The 23,394-nt window shown below is 39.4% G+C and overlaps 6 protein-coding genes across 8 annotated transcripts; 3 read left to right on the plus strand and 3 right to left on the minus strand.

Annotated features, from left to right (window-relative positions):
• The first annotated feature begins 2,720 nt into the window (after window positions 1–2,720).
• LOC147162058 (histone H4) lies at window positions 2,721–3,032 on the plus strand. The gene has a single exon (XM_086096910.1). The coding sequence runs from the start codon at window positions 2,721–2,723 to the stop codon at window positions 3,030–3,032; it is 312 nt and encodes a 103-aa protein (XP_085953036.1).
• A 682-nt stretch (window positions 3,033–3,714) lies between these two features.
• LOC147162059 (histone H2B-like) lies at window positions 3,715–4,235 on the plus strand. Its single transcript, XM_086096902.1, has one exon. It carries the CDS (start codon window positions 3,725–3,727, stop codon window positions 4,100–4,102), a length of 378 nt encoding a protein of 125 aa, XP_085953028.1. The 5' UTR covers window positions 3,715–3,724; the 3' UTR covers window positions 4,103–4,235.
• A 1,622-nt stretch (window positions 4,236–5,857) lies between these two features.
• On the minus strand, window positions 5,858–6,856 carry LOC147162060 (histone H2B 1/2-like). Its single transcript, XM_086096901.1, has one exon. It carries the CDS (start codon window positions 6,834–6,836, stop codon window positions 6,459–6,461), a length of 378 nt encoding a protein of 125 aa, XP_085953027.1. The 5' UTR covers window positions 6,837–6,856; the 3' UTR covers window positions 5,858–6,458.
• Window positions 6,857–7,793: 937 nt separating this feature from the next.
• Window positions 7,794–8,105, minus strand: LOC147162061 (histone H4). The gene has a single exon (XM_086096911.1). It carries the CDS (start codon window positions 8,103–8,105, stop codon window positions 7,794–7,796), a length of 312 nt encoding a protein of 103 aa, XP_085953037.1.
• A 1,290-nt stretch (window positions 8,106–9,395) lies between these two features.
• Window positions 9,396–9,707, minus strand: LOC147162062 (histone H4). The gene has a single exon (XM_086096912.1). It carries the CDS (start codon window positions 9,705–9,707, stop codon window positions 9,396–9,398), a length of 312 nt encoding a protein of 103 aa, XP_085953038.1.
• A 665-nt stretch (window positions 9,708–10,372) lies between these two features.
• Window positions 10,373–20,414, plus strand: LOC147162063 (uncharacterized). 3 transcript variants are annotated; one of them, XM_086096855.1, is made up of 3 exons: window positions 10,373–10,835; window positions 13,243–13,518; window positions 18,141–20,414. In XM_086096855.1, the coding sequence occupies exons 1-3, from the start codon at window positions 10,712–10,714 to the stop codon at window positions 19,655–19,657; spliced, it is 1,917 nt and encodes a 638-aa protein (XP_085952981.1). In that variant the 5' UTR covers window positions 10,373–10,711; the 3' UTR covers window positions 19,658–20,414. The 3 variants fall into 3 exon arrangements, with proteins under 3 accessions (XP_085952981.1, XP_085952982.1, XP_085952983.1); XM_086096856.1 differs by lacking the exon at window positions 18,141–20,414 and having other exon boundaries at window positions 13,243–16,907; XM_086096857.1 differs by lacking the exons at window positions 10,373–10,835; window positions 13,243–13,518 and adding an exon at window positions 14,773–15,263.
• The last annotated feature ends 2,980 nt before the right edge of the window (window positions 20,415–23,394 follow it).

The following is a 23,394-nucleotide window of genomic DNA, read 5'->3' on the forward strand; positions in this document are numbered from 1 at the left end:
CGAAGTATTCTCCTCACCGACTCACGACATCCCGGGTCGAGGTCAATAGCACCCCATCTCCACTCTACACAGTGTTAATGGTGCACTGCTTTCTTTTCCTGAGACGTCGGATGGTGGACCAGAATTTCCTCGAAGCCATCCGGAAGTCGTTTTCCATGGCCTCACCGAACTCCTCCTATGTCCGAGTTTTTGCCTCAGCTACCACCGAAGACGCGTTCCGCTTAGCCAGCCGATACCTGTCACCTGCCTCCGGAGTTCCACATGCTAAAAAGGCCCAATAGGACTCGTTCTTCAGCTTGACGGCATCCCTTACTGCTGGTGTCCACCAGCGGGTTCGAGGATTGCCACCACGACAGGCACCTTACGGCCACAGCTCCGATCGGCCGCCTCAACAATGGAGGCACGGAACATGGCCCACATGGACTCAATGTCCCCCCCCTCCCCCGGGACAAGGGAGAAGTTCTGCCGGAGGTGGGTATTGAAACTCCTTCTGACAGGGGATTCAGACAGAAGTTCCCAGCAAACCCTCGCAATACGTTTGGGTCTGCCAGGTCTGACAGGCATCTTACCTCACCATCGGAGACAACACACCACCAGGTGGTGATCAGTTGACAGCTCCACCCCTCTCTTCACCCGAGTGTCCAAAACAAGCGGCCGCAAATCCGATCATCAAACTCTCCAGCACACCCTCCAAGGACTCCAAATAGTGTGGGTACTCTGAACTGCTGTTTGGTGCATAGGCATAAACAACAGTCAGGACCTGTCCCCACACCCGAAGGCGGAGGTTTGGCTACCCTCTCATCTACCGGGGTAAACTCCAACGTACAGGCGCCAAGCCGGGGGTCAATAAGTATGCCCACACCTGCTCTCTGCCTCTCACCGTGGGAAACTCCAGAGTGAAAGAGAGTCCAACCCCTCTAAAGAGGATTGGTACCAGAGCCCAAGCCGTGTGTGGAGTAGAGTCCGACTATATCTAGTCCGAATTTCTATGCCTCACACACCAGCTCGGGGGTTGTTTTTTTTTAATTACGGCGTTAGAGTTCTGCCACAATTACATAAAAACAACTTTTAAAAAAAGTTTTTTTTTCACAATAATTAGGTCTCAGAATTACTCTTTTTAAAATCAATTTAGCTTTTCTCAGGGAGTATATATTTTTAATGTGTTGAGTTGATTTCAGTACATGAATGAAAAAGCAGACAAAGTGCAAACATTTTTAAAAAGCAGTGGGAAGAATATACTTTCTGACCCATTTAAAATCCTATTCAACACTGTCACTGCCATGTGTGGAGTTATGCTGTAACAACAAAAACCAACACCTGCCTTTTTGTTAACTTACAAAAAAAAGCTACAGAAAATAGTTGTCAATCAAAGTATATATTATATATAAGCTTTTTTGACACCCAAAATTAGAGACTTTAATGAGTATTGTATATTAATAACCTATTTTTGTATTATTATAAGTCAAAAACTATTTAGAGAACTAGGGGTAGTACTAGATTTTTTTTTTTACTTCCTACTTTTTTTTTTTAACTAACAGTTGCTTTCTTTTCTTTATTTCTTGTTATTTTGTATTGATTTTTTCTGTTTATAGAAAGCCTCACCGCTGCAAACCGGGTACCGTGGCCCTCCGCGAAACGGCTCTTTTAAGAGCCAACACAATTTCATCTAAATGGTAAATTCTTATTGTGTGTGACTAATTTATTTGTTCATTTGCTGAAGTCGTCCACACAAAAACACGTAAACCATAAAAAGTAAATATTGAGTATTGACTTGTGGCTCAAATAAGAATCCATCAGATTTTATTGAAACTGCAAAACTTCAACTCAGTCAAGTGATGTGGCAAACGACAATTCAGTGAGTGGGTTATTTTTATAGGACTGTGGCTGATTTGTTGACTACATATTTATGTTTACTATGGTTTGTGTCTTGTGCTTTGTTATTGTTGGCTTTTTGGATCTAGGTTGTACTTTACTATCTTTTCAGTGGATTTATAATGATGAGCTTTCTGAGTGTTTATTTTATATTATTATTATGGAATGGTTCATTATTAGTTACTTTTGTTATCCTCAGCAATATATTTTTGTTTTATTTATTTATTTACTATTGAGGCAAACTAAGAATGTATTTTATTTTGTTGTTTGTTTGTTTTTGCTTTGTTTTTATTCTTTTTCAAGTTCAAAATGAACTTAAACTCAATTTGAACTGATTCCTGCATGTATTAGAAAGTTTTGATGTGCTCTTTCCACAAAACTGAGGCCGTTTTTTGTTTTCTCTTTACACTTGCTTGGTCACTATTCTGATTGCTACAGTTAACAGCTATTGAGTTGTGCAGATTGTAGATTTTAATCTGTCTCAGTGACGATTGGGGGCGTGTAAATACTTGTCTCAAGGAAGGCTCCATGGATTGGACATCTGGACCTCTGGGGGGGGGACATTTTAATACCACCATAATCATCTTCAAAGATCATTCCAGCATATATAATTTATACACAATATAATGCCAATTTTTACAAATAACTCGACAAATCATTACAACACATTTATTGGAAAAACAAAATACTTCCTGGTGCCATCGTGTTTTGGCGTTGATTTAGGTGAAGCTCCTCCCTCGAGATTGCTCAATTGTTATTGCTCTTTCAGGTCCGCAAACTTGTAATAAGACAGGCCGCCCTCAGCACAGCGAAGTCATTCAATAGCAGTTATATCTATTTAATTCAAAATGTCCGGCAGGGGTAAAGGTGGTAAAGGACTTGGAAAAGGAGGCGCCAAGCGTCACCGCAAGGTTCTCCGCGACAACATCCAGGGTATCACTAAGCCTGCCATTCGCCGTCTGGCTCGCCGTGGCGGAGTCAAGCGTATTTCTGGCCTCATCTACGAGGAGACTCGTGGTGTCCTCAAAGTTTTTCTTGAGAATGTCATCCGTGACGCTGTCACCTACACTGAGCACGCCAAGAGAAAGACAGTCACTGCCATGGATGTGGTGTATGCCCTGAAGAGACAAGGGCGTACTCTCTATGGTTTCGGCGGTTAAGCAATCGCGACCCCTCAACACCGCAATCAAAGGTCCTTTTAAGGACCACTCATCTCTTCTAATTAGAGTATCGTTCTGTGTATGTTCAAATACATCAAATAATGTTTCCAAAATAAGGAGACGTCTTGATAAATGTAGACTATAACTTATTTGTAATTAATAATTTTGACGTTTCCTTCAAGCTCGACGGCGAGGCAAGCTATTATCAGTGCATATGCAAAATTCGCTGTGCGGACACCCTCTCTTGATTGGTGGACAGATTTCACGCTTTTTCATGGTTGGCTGCTAGGCGTCAGTTTAGAATGTTGTCTTTACTAACGGCAGCGACTTTTACTCTAGCACCAGACACATTTAGGGAAAATATTAAAATTAACTTTTCTTCTTATTGCTCTTCTCAAATCAAGAAACGTTTGTTTACAATTTTTCACTTCTGGAAGTTGAACAAACTTGCACACTGCACAGCAAGAAATAGACACGCCTCCGAGTGAGTCGATTCAAAAGATATTTTTAAGCCAATCAAAAAGTGGGGCTGGCACATTTTTACCGCCACAGACTGACTCATTTCAAAAGAGCTTTTAAGCCAATCAAAAAGTGGCACTGGCACATTAAAATTAGCATGAAGCGGATATAAAAGCACTGGCTGAACGTGTTTCCTGTTATTCGAATTGTAAGTCGTCTTCAATCTCGAAATCATGCCTGAACCTCCCGCCAAGTCTGCGCCAAAGAAGGGCTCAAAGAAAGCTGTCTCCAAAGCTCCGGGCAAACCTGGCCGGAAAAGAAGGGGCAAGAGAAAGGAGAGCTATGCCATCTACGTGTACAAAGTGCTGAAGCAGGTCCACCCGGACACCGGCATCTCGTCCAAAGCTATGAGCATCATGAATTCGTTCGTCAACGACATCTTCGAGCGTATCGCCTCCGAGGCTTCTCGTCTGGCACACTACAACAAGCGCTCCACCATCTCATCCAGAGAGATTCAGACCGCCGTGCGTCTCCTGCTACCTGGTGAGCTAGCCAAGCACGCAGTGTCTGAGGGCACCAAGGCCGTCACCAAGTACACCAGCTCCAAGTAAATTGTTCCGGCGTTACTCCAAACCAACGGCTCTTTTAAGAGCCACGCATTTCATCTTTAAGTGTATGTTTCCAATTGAAAGTGAACAGCTGCTACCAAATATTTTGGGTAAAAAATAAATTGTATTGAAACAATTTGTCATTAAGGTGAGCCGCACTTTTCCAATTGAATCTAGTTTGGTTCTTAAGCGTGCTAGATTAATCAAACATAACCGGGCTGCATAAAGTTGCTTTAAATGTAGCAATAATCATCGTCATTCTCTAGTCCAGGGGGTGCTCAAATTCAGTCCTCGAGAACTCCTATACAGCCTGTTTTCCATGTTTCGCTCCACTAACACACCTGATTCACAATTAGGATCCTTGTCGGGCTTCTGCAAAGTTTGCTGATTAGCTAATAATTTGATTCAGCTGTGCTGCAGGAGGGAAGCTTGGGAAAAAAGGCTGGGTTAGGGGCTCTCGAGGACAGAATTTGAGCACTCCTGCCCCAGTCACTGTTGCTCTTCTGCACTTGAATGTCATGTAAAATGTCATAAATACCGACAAAGTGCTGCATATCGATACTTAGATCAATCTTCACAGCCCTACTTTGCCAGTGGAGGCTGGCCAGTTATCGACGCTGGGTGCACCCGTGACACGCGTTTGCGCTCGTCTTTTTCATTGGTCTCAAGTAGTTCTTCCGGTCAGCGGACAAGGCTCTCAGCTGCCCAAAAACTAAATAAAAATAAAATGCGAACGATCAGAACGTTAGTCCAGATTCCAATCGATTCTCAACAACACCCACAAGACATAAAATGGGAACGATGTTATTGGTCTCTTCGAATCAGTAAGATTCCAGCTGACATGAGCGGAGTTCATTCACGAATGTCTCGCAAAACCTCTCGAGATTAAACGTGACTTCCGAGTTAACAAACATCCAGGACCAGTAGCGATACTTCCTGGTTTCAGCCGAAAACGCGGCATACATAGGAAAGACGTTGTTGTGGAGTGTAAATGAGCTCTAGGCGGCTTTTTACCCCCTTTCACTTGTAAATGCATGAGTTTGTGTGTTGGTTGCTGGGGTTAGGGGACTGCCCAGTCAACTATTTCAATTCCGAGATTCAAGTTGGGAGTTGACGATAGACTTTACGTTGAAAGACACACATATGGAGAGAAATGTGTCTTTATTTTCAATCAACCAAAAAAGTCAGCCTGTATTTATATAGTGGACTGGCTGTGACATATTGCCTTAAATTATTAAGTGTGTATTATGTGCATTGTAAAACACGAGGGGCGCAAAAATAATAAACACTGGTCCAAATTGGCCTTGGACCGTATGGAATTTTTCTGGAATCCCCCCTAGAACCAGTGCCGATCCTATTTCGTTTTTTTTTCCGGACCGGCAGCATTTTACCCCCGTGGGTCAGTCCGCCCCCGAGTTATCAAACGGCGCCCTTGTGTGGTCGACGGATGGATAAACAGCAGGATGAAAACGCCAAGACAAGTTTGATGCAGTTTCAAACTAGTTATCCCCTGCGAATGTTAACAACCCAATTAGTTACTGTCTCCGCTGCACATCACACTTTAAAAGGACGACACAATCCCACAGTTGTAAAAGATGGAGAACATCCACTGAAACTTTATTGAATATATGAAATGCTGAGGCGTAACCGATAACAAGGTTTGCAGCTTTGTAAAGAGTGATTCTAGCGGGCAGGTTTGACCAGCAGATGGAGCTCTTGCAGTGTCAAATGCCTCAAGGGCAACTGTCTCGAAAAGCCCACAAGTGGCAAACCCATTTTATATCTTGTTGAGAATTGATTCGAATCTGGACAAACATTCTGATCGTTCGATTTGTATTTATACATATGCTTTGTTTGAGCTTTTCCAACTATTACTTGAGCTGGGTATTTGTGTAGCACAAACACGTATCGAAAAGAGTATATTCTGGGCCCAGACTAGAGTAATTTTGGTGGATAACATTCAAGTGCAGAAGAGGAACAGTGACTAGAGCAGGGGTGCTCAAATTCTGTCCTCCAGAGGCCCTATCCAGCCTGTTTTCCACGTTTCCCTCCTGCATCACAACTGAATCTAATAATCAGCTAAACAACAGCAAACTTTGCAGAAGCCTGATCATGAATCAGGTGTATATATGATTATCACTATACATAAAGTAACTTTAAGCAGCCCGCGTCTATTTACGATCATAGTACAGCACGCTTAAGAAAAAACAAGTTTTAGTTGGAAAAGTGACTTATGACAATTTCTTTCAATTTAAAATATATGGTAGCAGCGGTTTCAATTGGGAACGTACTCTTAAAGATGAAATGTGTGGCTCTTAAAAGAGCCGTTGGTTTAAAGGTACAGTATTGCTAGAGCAATTTACTTGGAGCTGGTGTACTTGGTGACAGCCTTGGTGCCCTCAGACACGGCGTGCTTGGCTAGCTCACCAGGTAGCAGGAGACGCACGGCGGTCTGAATCTCTCTGGATGAGATGGTGGAGCGCTTGTTGTAGTGTGCCAGACGAGAAGCCTCAGAGGCGATGCGCTCGAAGATGTCGTTGACGAACGAATTCATGATGCTCATAGCTTTGGACGAGATGCCGGTGTCCGGGTGGACCTGCTTCAGCACCTTGTACACGTAGATGGCATAGCTCTCCTTTCTTCGGGCCCTTCTCTTTTTGCCGGGTTTGCCCGGGGCTTTGGAGACGGCTTTCTTGGAGCCCTTCTTTGGCGCAGTTTTGGCGGCAGGTTCAGGCATGGTTTCGAGATTGAAGACGACTTACAATTCGAATAGCGGCAAACACTTTCAGCCAGTGCTTTTATATCCGCTTCATGCTAATTTTAATGTGCCGGTGCCACTTTTTGATTGGCTTAAAAGCTCTTTTGAAACGAGTTGGTCTGGGGCGGTAAAAATGTGCCAGCGCCACATTTTGATTGGCTTAAAAATATATTTTGAAACGAATCACTCGGAGAAGTGTCTATTTCTTGCCTGGTGCTTGCAGTGTGCACGTTTGTTCAACTTCCAGAAGTGAAAAATTGTAAACAAACTTTTCTTGATTTGAGAAGAGCAATAAGAAGAAAAGTTAATTTTAATATTTTTCCTAAATGTGTCTGGTGCTAGTAAAAGTCGCTGCCGTTCGTAAAGACAACATTCTAAACTGACGCCTAGCAGCCAACCAGGAAAGAGCGTGAAATCAGTCCACCAATCAGGAGAGGGTGTCCACACAGCCGAATTGGCATATGCACTGATAACAGCTTGCCTCGCTGTACTAGCTGAAGGAAACGTCAAAATTATTAATTACAATTCATTCATAATCTACATTTATCTAGGCTTCTCCTTATTTCGGAAACATTATTTGGTGTATTTGAACATAATAAAACTGTCCAAGCACTTTACTTTCATAGGTCCAAATTCATGCATAACAAACAATCCTTGACTGAGTTTTTTTTTTAATTCAGTTATTTTTCATCATTATCTTCTATCCAACAGCTGCGAAAACATACAATTACTGTAAACTTGACTATACTGTACTATATTTTTTTGTCCTGGAACTGTTACTGTGTGAAATGTGTATATTCCTACAAATTCGGTACTGTTAATTGTTACTGTTAACTGTAATTAAAAATTGCAAAAACACAGAACGATACTCTAATTAGGAGAGATGAGTGGTCCTTAAAAGGACCTTTGATTGCGGTGTTGAGGGGTCGCGATTGCTTAACCGCCGAAACCATAGAGAGTACGCCCTTGTCTCTTCAGGGCATACACCACATCCATGGCAGTGACTGTCTTTCTCTTGGCGTGCTCAGTGTAGGTGACGGCGTCACGGATGACATTCTCAAGAAAAACTTTGAGGACACCACGAGTCTCCTCGTAGATGAGGCCAGAAATACGCTTGACTCCGCCACGGCGAGCCAGACGGCGAATGGCAGGCTTAGTGATACCCTGGATGTTGTCGCGGAGAACCTTGCGGTGACGCTTGGCGCCTCCTTTGCCCAGTCCTTTACCACCTTTACCCCTGCCGGACATATTGAATTCACTTGATATAACTATTATTGAATGACTTAACTGTGCTGAGTGCGGCCTATCTTATTACAAATTTGCGGACCTGAAAGAGCAATAACAACTGAGCAATCTCGAGGGAGGAGCTTCACCTAAATCAACGCCAAAACACGATGGCACCAGGAAGTATTTTGTTTTTCCAATAAATGTGTTGTAATGATTTGTCGAGTTATTTGTAAAAATTGGCATTATATTGTGTATAAATTATATATGCTGGAATGATCTTTGAAGATGACTATGGTGGTATTAAAATGTTCCCCCCCCCCCAGTGGTCCAGATGTCCAATCCATGGAGCCTTCCTTGAGACAAGTATTTACACGCCCCCAATCATCACTGAGACAGATTAAAATCTACAATCTGCACAACTCAATAGCTGTTAACTGTATCAATCAGAATAGTGACCAAGCAAGTGTAAAGAGAAAACAAAAAACGGCCTCAGTTTTGTGGAAAGAGCACATCAAAACTTTCTAATACATGCAGGAATCAGTTCAAATTGAGTTTACGTTAATTTTGAACTTGAAAAAGAACAAAAACAAACAAAATAAAATAAAATCGTAGTTTACATCAATGGTAAAAAATATATATATATATTGCTGAGGATAACAAAAGTAACTAATAATGAACCACTCCATAATATAAAATAAATACTCAGAGAGCTCATCATTATAAATCCACAGAAAATATAGTAAAGTACAATTTAGATCCAAAAAGCCAACAATGACAAGACACGAACTTTATTAAACATAAATGTAGTAATCAGCAACATTCCTATAAAAATAACCCACTCACTGAATTGTGTTTGCCACATGACTGAATTGAAGTTTTGCAGTTTCAATAAAATCTGATTGATTCTTATTTAAGCCACAAGTCAATATTCAATATTTACTTTTTATAGTTTGCGTGTTTTTGTGTGGACTACTTCAGCAAATGAACAAACAAATTACCATTTAGATGAAATTGTGTTGGCTCTTAATAGAGCCGTTGTAACAGATCTCGCGGTGAGGCTTTCTATAAACAGAAAAGATCAATACAAAATAATAATAGGTAAACAGTTACATAAAAAAGTAGGAAGTAAACACAAAAAATCTAGTACTACCCAAATTCTCAATTTAGTAATTGATTTATAATACAAAGAATATTATATTAAATTATGGTACAGGCATACGCATTTTCATAATGGGTAATAAAACTCTTAAAATAATTGATGAGTGGTCCTTAAAAGGACCTTTGATTGTAGTGTTGAGCGGCCGAGATAGTTTAACCACCGAAACCATAGAGAGTACGCCCTTGTCTTTTCAGGGCATACACCACATCCATGGCAGTGACTGTCTTCCTCTTGGCGTGCTCAGTGTAGGTGACGGCGTCACGGATGACATTCTCCAGAAAAACTTTGAGGACACCACGAGTCTCCTCGTAGATGAGCCCAGAAATACGCTTGACTCCGCCACGGCGAGCCAGACGGCGAATGGCGGGCTTAGTAATACCCTGGATGTTGTCGCGGAGAACCTTACGATGACGTTTGGCGCCTCCTTTGCCTAGTCCTTTACCACCTTTACCCCTGCCGGACATTCTGAATTTACAAGATTTGACTGTTGTTGAATTACTTTAATACGGGGAGGGTGGCCTGTCTTATTACAAATTTGCGGACCTGAAAGAGCAACAATAGCTGAGCAATCTCGAGGGAGGAGCTTCACTTAACTCAACGCCAAAACAAGACGGCACCAGGAAGTATTTTGTTTTTCCAATAAATGTGTTGTAATGATTTGTCGAGTTATTTGTAAAAAAAAAAGACATTATATTGTGTATAAATTATATATGCTGGAATGGTCTTTGAAGATGACTATGGTGTTATAAAAAACATTTTTCCCCCAAAGGATATTTGAGCCACAAGCCAATACTCAATAATTTATTTTTATGGTTTACGTGTTTTTGTGTGGACGACTTCGTCAAATGAACAAATAAATTACACACAAACAATAATAATTTACTATTTAGATGAAATTGCGTTGGCTCTTAAAATAGCCATTGTGATTTTTTTAAAATAATATACATATATATATATATATATATATATATATATATATGTTATGTTATGTTATGTTATGTTATGTTAGGCAGAGAAATATATTCTGGAAAAAAATTGAATTTTTAAACCAAAACCTGTGTACGAGACGGCATGGGTCTCCTGTTTTGTCCTAGTGGATTTGCCGTAGTTGGCTGTCAAAGATGGCCGACATCCTACGCTACGCGCGTCGCAGTTGGTGCTTCGCAAATATCTTTCCGCATTCGTCCTGGCTTTCGAGCGCTTCGCGAGAGCTTCATAAATTCGTGCCAAATGAACGTACGGAAGCCTCAACTCTGCGATCTTCACTACTTTACTAGACAACATTGTTCTTTAAGTCTTCGCTTTCGGGTACACTCGTCTTGACGTACGGTGAAGCTTCGCGGCCTGGTCGATATGCTATCTTAGCTTAGCATAGTTTGCGCGCTGCTAACAAGGCGACGCAATTTTGATCAAGTCATAGCAAATCAGAGCACCAGTGAGCGTCAACTTTTGTAATTGTCGTTTGAAAATGTGTGCAAGAAGGACAGCGGAATATGAAGAAGAACTTTGCGGGCTACCAGAGGAGAAGCTGCGACTAAGTCAACGAGTGGACGCTGTTTGCAAGAAGCCCCGAACTGGGTTTCAGAGAGCAGGTTTGTTCATTTCTTGCTCTTACTGCTTAAATACTGTGCATATATATATATATATATATATATATATATATATATATATATATATATATCACATTTAACATAGTTATTATTAATAATATTCAATACGCAGTTGATAATTTGCGTTTTTTAAAGATCTTTATTTGCTTACAAACAGGATACAAAATTCCCATCACAAAACGAGCGAAAATAGTTTACGCAGGAAAAGATTCACAGTCATTTAAAAACATAAATATCTAACAGTCCAGAGTTTTACAATTGTAAATGTGCCAAGTGTTTTTGTCCTTATTTTTTTCTCTTCTCAAATGACAGAGGATCTGCCTAACCACGGGGTTGTCATCTACTAGTAGAGTGGGATGATATGGGTAACTCGCGCTTCGAAACTGACGATATTTGGCTCACGATATCCATAATATCACGATACACTTTATCTACGATTTTCTATATATTGTAAAAATATATATATAATACAATTCAACAATATATCACGATATGTGACTGAAAAAGCCAACAAATACCCATAACAAGCAAAATGTCTAATTATGCATTTATTCAATGCCAAAACTTTGTACAATGTACAAAGAAACATATACATCTATTCTGCATAGTGCCTCACTGCCTCTTAACCTTGTAACTGTATACATTGTACAGTGAGACAAATTAAACTGCATAAACATTTATAACATTTGCAAACCAGACACTGCACTGCTTTCTGATACTGAAACATTGGTAACAACTTACATTAAATTGTTTTAACCTGGGGAGTGGAAATATCAAGGCATATTCTTCTTGAGAAACACTAACTGATCAGCATGCTCAGATGTAAGAGCACACCTCTGAGCAGCGAATATGTCACCAGCAGTAGAAAACCACCATGGCATATGTCTCCTGCACTTCTGTAGGCGACAGGAAGCGCATTGACTTAAACCTGGGGTCTAAGGCAGATGCAATATAAACACACAAAAACATCTCTGTGCATTTATCAGTTGTAAACTTGAGGTGAAGAATTTCGGGTTATTTTTAAACCAAGCACCTTCACATGACGTCGCTCCGAGGCGACAACGAAATGCAACACTAGATAATAAATCAGTTACTTTTCTCATTTTACTGTGGTGTTTATCAAATGTTGCGCACAAGCAGAGATGGCAAATTCAGGTCCAGAAAGTAAAAATCCTGTCACAGTTTGGTTTTAACCCCAGGTGCTCGCTAGCTAGCTAGCTAGCTCCCTGGCTAGCTCCATGGTGCTCGTTTACCTGCTAGGGAGCTAGCTCGCTAGCATCAATGGCTAGAGTTAAACTGTGGCAGGGTTTTACTTTCTGGACCTGGATTTGTCACCTCTGCGCACTAGTAATATACATAAAAATAATAATAATAATAATAATAAAAAAAAAACTAATACTGAAACTAAAACTAAGCATTTTTTAAATAACTTAAAGTAATAACAACTAACAGAACCACCCTGAAAACGAATTAAAACTATTTAAATAAAAAATAAAAACATGAAAATGAAATAAAAAACTAAAATGAATATTCCAAAACTATGATAACCCTGATATTCAGTATAGGCTGTTGATATTTTGCTGTGACCGGAAACTCGCCACCTTGCGCAATTTTTCAGTGTATTGCGCAAGAACTGCAAGTACAAATTCTGCAGCAGTGAATGTGTGTACCAGCTCGTGAAGTAGTAGGAAGGAGTGTGGTCACCTCTGATGCTGGCTGGGTCACGGGTTTGAATCCACTCTATACACCTTTTTTTTTCTTCCTTACTTTTTTTTTTTCTTACTACAATTTCTTGACGCAAAGTGTTCAGGTCATGGCAAAATATCCACTGCATATTTGATAACACCTTATATCAGGATTCATCAATTATGGTCCTCAAGGTCCAAAGTCCTGCAGGTTTTAGATGTTTCCGGATACTAAAGATCAGGATCGTTATCGGGCATGCTGATGAGCTGATTACTGTATATGAATCAGGTGTGCTACTGGCCAAAAACATCTCAAACATCAAAAACTTTTTTTACTTTCGACTACTCAAAATTTTTAGTGGCATCAGACCTATCCATACATATGTACTTTTTATTTATTTATTCATTTATTATGTCCTCTATGGACAATAAAAGCAATATTGTGCTATGAGTAAATCTAACGATGATGTGTATATATGTACTTTAAAATCGGGGCAACTCATTGCCCAAAAATAAAACGGAGGCTGATTTTTGAGGGTGTTAACATTGACCAAAACTCATTAAGCTTTGCCCATTCATCACACCTGGCAAAAAAAAAAAATCCATAATATGTAAAGGTTTATTTTGCCATTTTCAAATAAATTCTGCCAATCCATTTTGGTCGGGCTCTAGTATTGAGTTTATTTTCTATTCTTGTCTTTCAGATGTCAGTGAAACTATTCATTCTGAGCAGCAGGGGCCAAAGTCGCCCCACATTCAGGAGCTCACGGAGGGCAAGGATACCCTGCACATTAAAGAAGAAGAGTGGGAGCTCCATCAATGGAGAGAGTCACCTCATATTAAGGAGGAAGAAGAGGATAACGATATGGCACTGACTGGTGTTCCTTTAAAGAGTGAAGATGACGATCAAAGTCCAAGTGTGGAGAACAGAGGGCTGGAGTCTCCAAGCAGCAGCTCAAGTCAACGCATGACAACAGAAGGTGATGGAAACCACTGTGAAGGATCACAAGTAGACAGTCACTTAGCTCCAGTATCAGATAGCGATGACACGTCGCACTCTCCTCACACTGTTGATGATGATCATCATCATGATGAACAGTCTGAAAGTGATAAGACAGTTCACACTGACAACAAACACTGGAAATGTCCTCGGTGTGAGAAAACATTTTCTTATAAGTGGGATTTGAAACGACACATGAGAATACACACTGGAGAGAAACCCTTTGCCTGCTCAGTTTGTGGTAAAAGATTCTCTCAAGCAAACCATTTGGCTACCCACACAAGAACGCATACTGGAGAGAAGCCTTTTGCCTGCACGGTTTGTGGTAAAAGCTTCTCTCAAACGACCCACTTGACAACACACATAAAAACGCACACTGGTGAGAAAGGGTTTTCCTGCTCAGTTTGTGGTCAAAGATTTATGAGAAGAGCCAATTTGACAACACACACAAGAACCCACAACCTCTTAGATCCACTGTCAGATAGCGATGACAGAAGGTCACACTCTCTTAATGATTATGAAGAACAGTCATCCCACACTGACAACAAACCTTGGGAATGTTCTCAGTGTGGGAAAACGTTTGCTTGTAAAAGCGGTTTGACTAAACATGTAAGAACACACACTGGAGAGAAACCTTTTATATGCTCAGTTTGTGGTAAAAGATTCTCTCAAGCCACCCATTTGGCAACGCACACTAGAACACACACTGGAGAGAAACCTTTTGTCTGCTCAATTTGTGGTAAAAGATACTTTCAAGGAAGTCATTTGACAACACACAAAATAATACACACTGGAGAAAAACCTTTTGTTTGCTCTGTGTGTGGTTTAAGATTCTCAGAAAAGGGAAACCTAAGAATACACACAATAACACACTCTGGTAAAAAATCTTTTGCCTGCCCAGTTTGTGGTCAAACATTCTCAAGAAAGGAAAGCTTAAAAACGCATACAAGAACGCATACTGGTGAGAAACCATTCACCTGCTCAGATTGTGGTAAAACATTCTCTCGAAAGGGAATTTTAAGATTACACATGAGAACCCACACTGGCGAGAAGCCTTTTGCCTGCTCAGTTTGTGGTCAAAGATTCACTCAGAAGGGTTATTTAGGAATACACAAAAGAATACACACTGGTGAGAGACCTTTTGATTGTAGAGTTTGTGGTCAAAGATTCTCTCAGAAAGGTCAAGTTAAGAGACACAAGTGTCCTGGCGAGAATAGCACTAATCAATGAAACTTTAAACGGAATGATGAATTGACCATTTGCACCAACGTCACGTGATCACGTGACTGCCCTATGACGGACGGCAGAAGGAAATGATTGTTGAATGGAAGTGGACGTGACCCGGAGCGACTTAGTGACTTAGCGACTGCTATTTTACAAATTAAAAGTTATTGCCCATAGAGCCATGGAATCTATTACTTCAACCGAAGGTCGCCTGTCAGTCGAAGTTGCACATTTAGTCGGGACTCATAGAGCGTGATATTTACTTAGGTTGGAGATCGCTAGTTTGAAAATAACCCTTTACCTTCTGTTGCATGCTGTTTTTACCAAGTTAATCAAATCGCCGACTTAGCTGGAATTCACAGCGCACGACCTATATCATTGTGTAGTCAATGCTGTCTCTTCTCCTTACATTGGGGCTGATTCAAAATCTTGTCGCTGGCTGAGTCTCTGGAACGAGATGCTACGCTCACACCGGGGGACAATATACCTCGTAATGCAAAGGTAAAACTTGTTTATCATGCTAACTGACTTATTTTTACATAGTCCGTTCTATATTAAAACGCTGTGACAATGTTATTTTCCTAGCATGGAACAAATGACTATCGTAGTGGCAAGCTATGCAAGTAATTTCATCAATCCGACTCCGGCTCCAGAGTGAAAAACTCCAAGCACAAAGACGAAATCCCCCATTATTAAACAGTCAAATGCAATGAATAGTTTTGAAAAAGGTGCATTTTAAAACTAAGCTGTGTGTTCGTGCAGTTGGAGTGGACGCTAACCATCTGGCTCCTTAATGTGATTTGAAACACGCAATTTGACACCTCCTGTTACAATCTTTGTTAGAGTGTACGTTTACTAGCAAAATGTATGAACATTTATCTACTAACCTCGCAAAAAATGATCGCTGCAAATCCGCGAATACTTTGTTGGCTGCCAGTCCTTTCTGTTGATTGCTGCTATCAATCATCGTCATTCGTCTTCCTTAGTAGGTATGCGATAAAAAGCAACATTTGCTTTACTCCTTTGTCTGTCTGTTCAACCAACCGCACAGCAATATATAACCATTTTATAAGATAATCGATTAGATAAAGGACTTTACGCTGTTCGAGATTCAATGGTTACAATACAGGCAAGTGGCTCTTCTGTCGTCCAGCGTCCCGGAGGGGGCGTTCCCATGAGGGCTGTGACGTCACGTGCAAAAGGTCAATACTGAAACTAGTGGTCATGACTCTGATTTTGAGCAGTCTAGCTTCTTAAAGTGGAACTAAATCTAAAATGTCAAAACTTTGTTATATTACAAATGTGCATATCGTTTTTATCTGTTGGCTTTATTTAATGTAATATTCTGAAAGGAAAGTACAAATGTCATTTTTACTGCTCATAGGGGAAGCAATTTTTAGGTCAAATTTTGTGTGAATGTGATGCATAATCACCCATTTTTGTCTGTTATTAATTAAAAAAACACACACACATACAGTAGTGCTAGAGCGATTAGCCGTGCCAATATTCTCTATTTTTTAGCCATATCTGCATCAGAATAATCTTTTCTAAGATGGGGGACTGAAGTCAACCTAAGTTGCTGATTTTATGGCCCTTAGCTTGTTTGGTTGATTTGCTTGATTTTGGAAACAGATTGGCACTACCGTCACCAAATACAGTTTTTAAATCTGATGATTACGGTACATGTTCACTCCCTTAGTGTGATGTCAATATTTATCATCAAAGTAAATGTTAGATACATTGGTAGCTGTAAACACTCATGCAGATGTTAAATGCATTCTCTGAAAGTAACTTTTTTTCATACTAAGTGGTTCATTTAATTTTTAGATGTAAATGTACTTTTTGTGTGTTCACTTAATATTTAGAAACATAAATGTTCTTTTGTGTTATGATCAGTAAAAAAATATTTTGTCATTCCAATATGGTCTGACTGAGCAAGATTGTGTGACTTGAAATGGGACTTGCTTGAAAATAAAGGTTATAAAAAATAAAATATGTAGATAAAATGGATATTTGATCCTGATGTATTAAACATAGACACAAAAGATACCAATACACATGACTACTAAATGTAGGGAGTGCATAATGGGTGCTTTTTGTTAGTAGAAAAAATATGTTTCCTATATTAGACACATGTGGAAATGTATGTTCATGAGGTTTTCAATAATAAAACTCTTGTGAAAAATTCAAGTTTATACTGTATGTGTGATATGAATATAATGGTTAAAATGATCGGCCATGCCGATTATCGGTGCCAATATTTGGCCTTTCGACAAATAACGGCATCAACCTTTTTACGAATCTGAAGGCCGATAAAGCTGGCATCTCACTGAGCGGTGAATGCTTGCGAACATAGTGAGTTTTGCATTTTCATCAGGATTTGTAAAATGTTCACAGACCGTTTTTACTTGTCGCAAAGAAATTTGAACATGTTCAGACAGTTTTTCACGGTCTGTGAAGATGATCTATTGAAACTGTTTACAAACCCTGAAGAAAACTCCAAATTACCTATTACCTAGTATTTTCTAAATTTTAGTAAAAAAAAAATCGCAATAATCTATTTATAGATTAGCATCGGGATTAATCTGTATCATATCGAATCGTGACCTATGAATCGTGATCCGAATCGAATCACCAGGTACTAGGGAATTCACACCCCTAATTCGCATGCATTTGTCACTCAGATACAGGTAACTTTTTTATGTATTAATTTAAATTTCACTTTAATTTGTATAAGATGATGCTGGCACTGGGAACTCCCTACATATTTATTTAGAAGAAAAAAAAATTGTATTGAAATTTTGGAAAACTTAACAATAAAAAACTTTAGGCCGCTGTTTGTTTAGTTTTTTAAATTGTCTTAATACATGCTGATGACCCTGGAAGCACCCTGCAACTTTTTGTTACAATTTTTAAACAAAGCGGTCTATTCTTAATATATATATAATTTTTTTTTAAAAACTTCAAGGTGTTGAAAATTTGAAAAGTTTTAATGGCATTTCAACAATGGTCATTTTTAAAATTTTGACACGTTCTGTTTTACTGCAAATGAATATCGTCTTGAAATACCGGTTTGACCTCCTTGACTTCTAATACTCGGTCAATAACCTTCTTCAGATTATATTATATTATGTGCACAAAATATACTGTAGTAGTTTGCCTTAGGTCACTTTATATTCCTGCCTCCTCTGAAAGGATAGTGTTTGTTACAGCCTTATTTACATCCCTTGAAAAGTTCACCATCTGTCTGTCCGAATTTTTTTTCCTGGATACCAAACGTACCCAATATTTCATCATCACACCAGTTTCTTTCAAAAACCTGTATTGGCCCGACATACATTACCAAACCATATTATTTTTTGCCATTGTGTCTTGCAGACATCAATGAAAATCTTCATCCTGAGCAGCAGGAGCCAAGTTCCCACCACATTAAGGAGCAAATGGAGGTGCACAAGCCCACACTCAGTAAAGAAGAAGAGCTGGAGCCCCCTCACTTTAAAGAAGAGGCACACCCAGTGTCCACCTACCTTAAAAGTGAAGGTGAAAAACCTGTGTATATTAAAGAGGAGAAGCCAGCGCATCTTTACATTACGGAGGACAAACAACCAACCCTCTACATAAAAGAGCAAGAGGAGGAGGAGTCCAGCAACAATAAAATGGAGGTGAAAGAGCCTCCACGCATTAAAAAAGAAGAGTGCGAGGAGGATATCACCAAGATGCCATTGACTGGTGTCTCTTTGAAGAGTGAAGATGGAGATAAAGGTCAATATGAGGACAACAGAGTAGCGGGGCCTCCAAGCAGTAGCTCAAGTCGACACATGACAGCAGAAGGTGATGGAGACCACTGTGGAGAACCACAATCAGACATCCTGTTTGCGCCACTATCAGATAGTGACGGCATAATGTTACACTCTTACACTGATGATGTACAGGCTGAAAGTGATATGACAGCTCACACTGACAACAAACGCTGGAAATGTTCTCAGTGCGGGAAAACTTTAGCTCATAAGTGGGATTTGAAACGGCACATGAGAATACATACTGGAGAGAAACCTTTTGCCTGCTCACTTTGTGGTAAAAGATTCAATCAAACGGAGCACTTGGTAGCACACACAAGGACCCACACTGGAGAGAAACCTTTTGCCTGCTTAGTTTGTGGTAAAAGATTCACTCAAATGCACCATTTAGCAGCACACAGAAGAACACACACTGGAGAGAAACCTTATGCTTGCTCAGCGTGTGGTAAAAGTTTCTCTGAAAAGGCAAACCTACGGATACACACAAGAACACACACTAAAAAGAAAACTTTTGCCTGCTCAGACTGTGGTCAAAGCTTCTCTCAAAAGTCAAATTTAACAAGCCACACAAGAATACACACTAGAGATAAACCTTTTGTTTGCTCAGTTTGTAGTAAAAGATTTTCTCAAAAGCCAAACTTGACAACGCACACAAGAATACACACTGGTGAAAAACCCTTTTCCTGCTCAGTTTGCAATGAAAATTTCACTTATAAGTCAAGCTTAAAAAGACACATAACAACACACACTGGAGCTAAGCGGTTTTCATGCACAATTTGTGGTGAAAGATTCACTCAAGTGCATCTTTTAAGAACCCACACACGATCACACACTACACTTTTTGTCTGTTCAATTTGTAGTAAAAAATTCTCTTCTAAGGAAAGCTTAATAGATCATACAAAAACACACACTGATGAAAAACCTTGCGAGTGCTCAGTTTGTGATCAAAGGTTCTCTGATGAGTTAAGCTTAAGAAAACATGCAAAAACACACACTGGTGAGAAACCCTTTGCCTGCTCAGTTTGTGGTCAATGTTTCACATTTAAGGGAAGCTTAAAAACACACATAACAACACACAGTGGTATAACTTCAGTGTGAAAAGTGTGTGTGTGTGTGTGTCTCACCCAAAACTGTTTGGTGCATAATTCTAGTGTACTTTTCCTGACAACACAACTATGTATAAAACAATAGCCTAAAAAAGAGTAAATCCTCAAAAGTGTGTTATCCCTTGAGTGCAGTGTTGTCTAACTCATTTTTGTCATGGGCCACATACTTTTCCTCTGAAGGACCTTACACAATATGAAAGCATCACCTCACAAAGTTATTTCATATACAAAATTGCCCTGACATTTCATTGTAATATATATTGTTAACAACAAATTGTATTTGAAATCAGACATCAGAAAAGGTTTGGTGTTGTGGGGGGGTCGGGTTTTAACATCAGTTAAATGTGAATAAAAATGTTGTGAATAGAACAAACTTATTTTGCAAGAACATGAAGTGGATGGACTTGAGTTGTTTTAGTGGACTACATAAAAGTGGTGGGTTCGATCCACCATGTCGAAGTGTCTTTCAGCAAGACACCGAACCCCGATTTGCTCCCAGTGGAGCTGGCGGCGCCGTACAAGGCAGTAGCCGACCACTGGCGTGTGAAAATGGGTGAATATGAGGCATTGTAAAGCGGCTCGGGCACCATATTGCGTAGATAATGTACAATATAAAAAGCCGTCCATTTACCACTTTAGTAACCACTATCCGTGAAAGGGTTAAATTTGTTAAGTGGAATCAAGTTACAAGCTTAAAGTATTAAAAGTTTATTTGGAAATGATGAAGTTTGATTTTGTATTTAACTCATATGCTCCCAAAAACATATAAAAACGTTCTATTTTAAATATTGCCATGGTCCCAAAACATTTGTTTTTTAAAAATGTTTTATTATGCTATTGCATACAGAAGGCTTTGATGCAGCCTCTGACCTGAAGAGGTCGCTTAAAGCAATGGTAGTTATTACAAAAAACGGCCGGTGGCAGCAAAGTATAAGAGATCAGCCAGGGCCATGTTGCAACAAGCTCTTTTCCCCAGTGTTTTCAACAGGTCTGTGAATAATGAGGAAACTTAGCTATATTCTAATGCAAATTGCTGCAAAACGGAAACAGATACATGCATATATACTTTTTTCCTGATGAAAGAAGAGACTATAATCTTTCTTTTGGTAGGTTCCATGTTTAACACAATATTCTCTTGGCCTTGCAAAATCAGTCAAAATCCAGTAAAACAGCCGCGAGCAAAGGGGGTTGCTTCGGTGAAAATAGCTGGGAGTGAATGCGTTAATGTTTTTGTAGCACGATTAAATGGTCATTAAAAACATTATAATAAAATACTAGGAGGCTGACTGGTCAGCACGTCCGCCTCCCAGTGCGGAGGACGTGAGAAACTGGATAATAAATACAAAATACATCACCCAATATAGGCTCCAGAAGAGGACCGAATCCCGGCTACGCATTGAATGACATTGAGCATTGCAACTTTTTATTTGTCTACCAAAAAAAAACCTGACTTAAAAAAAGCCATATTTAATTTTGTACTTTGATCATAGAGTCCACCAATCTGTTTATTGCTGCCAATAAGCCCATTTGGAACTCTTCATCTTGCCTTCTGCTTTCTTGGATCATCTCCCGCTCCAGCTTGAGGTTCCGATCAAGAATAAGGAACTCCTCACGTCTGATCTCGAGCTCCACCTTGCGCAGCTCAGAGAAACACATCAGTGCAGCCTTGCTTGTGTGTGACTGAGGGCTGTGTGAGATGTTAGATTAGGCCTTGATAGGTGACTTGACTAGGCCGTTGCATCGCTGTGACCTGTCTTGGCGCCTTCCTATCTATCTGCACTCTGTTGCATTATCTAGTTAAAACCATCAGGTCACACATTTTCACATGTGTTAGGCTGAGCCGTCCCCCAGTGTGGATGGGCGGCCAAGATAGTATAAGGGTAGAGACCATTTTGAATAGATTAGACCTTCCTCCGCATACTAAGAGAAAACGGCTTTTTTTTTCTGGGTTTGGTCAGCAGACTGACCCATGATTGGTCGTTACTGATTTCCTCAGTACAGGTGATGTCAGCTTCAGCCGACAGCAAGAAGAAAAGTTCATTTTTAAAGGTATTAATTGCCCATGTGAAATAATGAAGTTGTCACATTAATTATAGACAAATTATTATTTTCTAACTGTTGAAAATGGCTCAATGAGTCAAGTAAACTCGGGTGTCACACCAAGAATTGATGTATCTTGTGGTATTATTAGACAAGGATGTCAAATTTCACAGAAATTATTCATATTATGTACACAATTAATGGCCTATCTTATCATAAAGTTTATAATAAAGAATTTAAAGTCAGTGAGTTTGCCGATGACACTGTAATATTTTTAAATGATAAAGCAATTCTCCAAAAGACCTTAAATGTTATCTCGAAGTTTTCTCAGGTATCAGGCCTTCAACTTAGTGTGTGATGTCAATTATTACCACTCTATGATTGTTTAGACACAAGCTTAGAATCCATTCCGGTAAAGACTGAAATTAAATATTTGGGCATAAACATTACGAGAGATGTACGAGAATCTAAAAAAATAAAAGAAAAAAATGAAAAAAATACTAAGAGATCTGACCATATTGGTTAGGATTTTATTATCAAAATCAGAAGGTATCTCAAAATGAGTATACCCATGTTATTCACTTTATGTCACTCCACACAATATCAAAAAGACTAATACAGTAATATATTCATTTTGTGCAATAACACCCACTATATTAAAAAAGACTATGATAAAGGCAGATTAAAAACAATAGATTTTGAATCTATGATTGGAGTTTTTAGAATTAACTGGATTAAAGTGTTTCTAGACAAACAATATTCTTTGTGGTTTCACATTCAAAAGAGTATTTTTGCCAAAGTAGGGTTTTTTAAATGTATTTTCAAATGTGATTTTGAAATATTTAAACTGCCAGTGAGATTATCAGAGTATCATAAACAGGTGTTGTATTTTTAATTTTAAGTAATAACATCTAATAGGAAGACGGTTTATTCAAGAATGGTATGAGAAAAACATTATCTTTGTGATTACAAGAAGATGGTCAAATTCTAAGTTTGGAAGGGTTTGAGAGACAATTTTACATAAAAAATTCTATAAGAGAATTAATAGAGTTTGTAAAGAGGTTCCTGTGCTGGTGTGCCCTTAACAAAAATGATTAAAAAATTACTCACTTTACTCTAGTCTAAAAGACAAAGCGTGCTACCAAACATTCAATTATAGCACATCTCCCTTAAAGATAAAAAAGTTTAATAACAAATATGTCAATAAACATTTCAAAATGAATAGATTTTTATCATGTTTCGGTTTTGTAGGGGTTGGGGGTTTGTTTTATTTTGGTGGGTTTGTTGTGTTTGTCTTGTGTTCCTGTATGTTTCCCCTGTCTCGTTATGTCTGATTACGTCCACTTGTGTGTCCCAGTGTGTTTGACCAATCAGTGCCCTCACCCTATTGTGTTTCCCATGTGTTTCTCATTAGTGTTAGTGTATTTAATCTGTTGTCTTTATCCAGTAGGTGTGGGATCATTGTCTATGTCCGGTGTAATGGGCGCAGTTTGGCTGGAAGCTGCGTGTGTGGGTTTTCGTTTAAGCTAAGCCCGAGTTTATGTAAGTCATCTTTGTTTCAGTCTAGTCACCCTCGTCTTTGTTTAGTTGTCTTCGTTCCCGTCCAGTCCTCCACGTCACCATTTAGTTTCCCTTTGAATTAATATTCTTAATCAGTGGACTCATGGTTAAAACGTACAGTGCAGCGCT

This window comes from Leptonotus elevatus, chromosome 15, assembly GCF_054856555.1.
Source record: "Leptonotus elevatus isolate MCC_2025b chromosome 15, RoL_Lele_1.0, whole genome shotgun sequence".
In the NCBI taxonomy this organism is placed as follows: Eukaryota; Metazoa; Chordata; class Actinopteri; order Syngnathiformes; family Syngnathidae; genus Leptonotus; species Leptonotus elevatus.

Excerpts from the sequence above, each read along its gene's own strand:
- LOC147162058 (XM_086096910.1), top strand. The coding sequence starts at position 2,721 with ATGTCCGGCAGGGGTAAAGGTGGTAAAGGACTTGGAAAAGGAGGCGCC.
- LOC147162059 (XM_086096902.1), top strand. The coding sequence starts at position 3,725 with ATGCCTGAACCTCCCGCCAAGTCTGCGCCAAAGAAGGGCTCAAAGAAA.
- LOC147162060 (XM_086096901.1), bottom strand. The coding sequence starts at position 6,836 with ATGCCTGAACCTGCCGCCAAAACTGCGCCAAAGAAGGGCTCCAAGAAA.
- LOC147162061 (XM_086096911.1), bottom strand. The coding sequence starts at position 8,105 with ATGTCCGGCAGGGGTAAAGGTGGTAAAGGACTGGGCAAAGGAGGCGCC.
- LOC147162062 (XM_086096912.1), bottom strand. The coding sequence starts at position 9,707 with ATGTCCGGCAGGGGTAAAGGTGGTAAAGGACTAGGCAAAGGAGGCGCC.
- LOC147162063 (XM_086096855.1), top strand. The coding sequence starts at position 10,712 with ATGTGTGCAAGAAGGACAGCGGAATATGAAGAAGAACTTTGCGGGCTA. Across the intron at positions 10,836-13,242 it reads AACTGGGTTTCAGAGAGCAG|ATGTCAGTGAAACTATTCAT; the intron begins GTTTGTTCATTT and ends CTTGTCTTTCAG. Across the intron at positions 13,519-18,140 it reads TCAACGCATGACAACAGAAG|ACATCAATGAAAATCTTCAT; the intron begins GTGATGGAAACC and ends TGTGTCTTGCAG.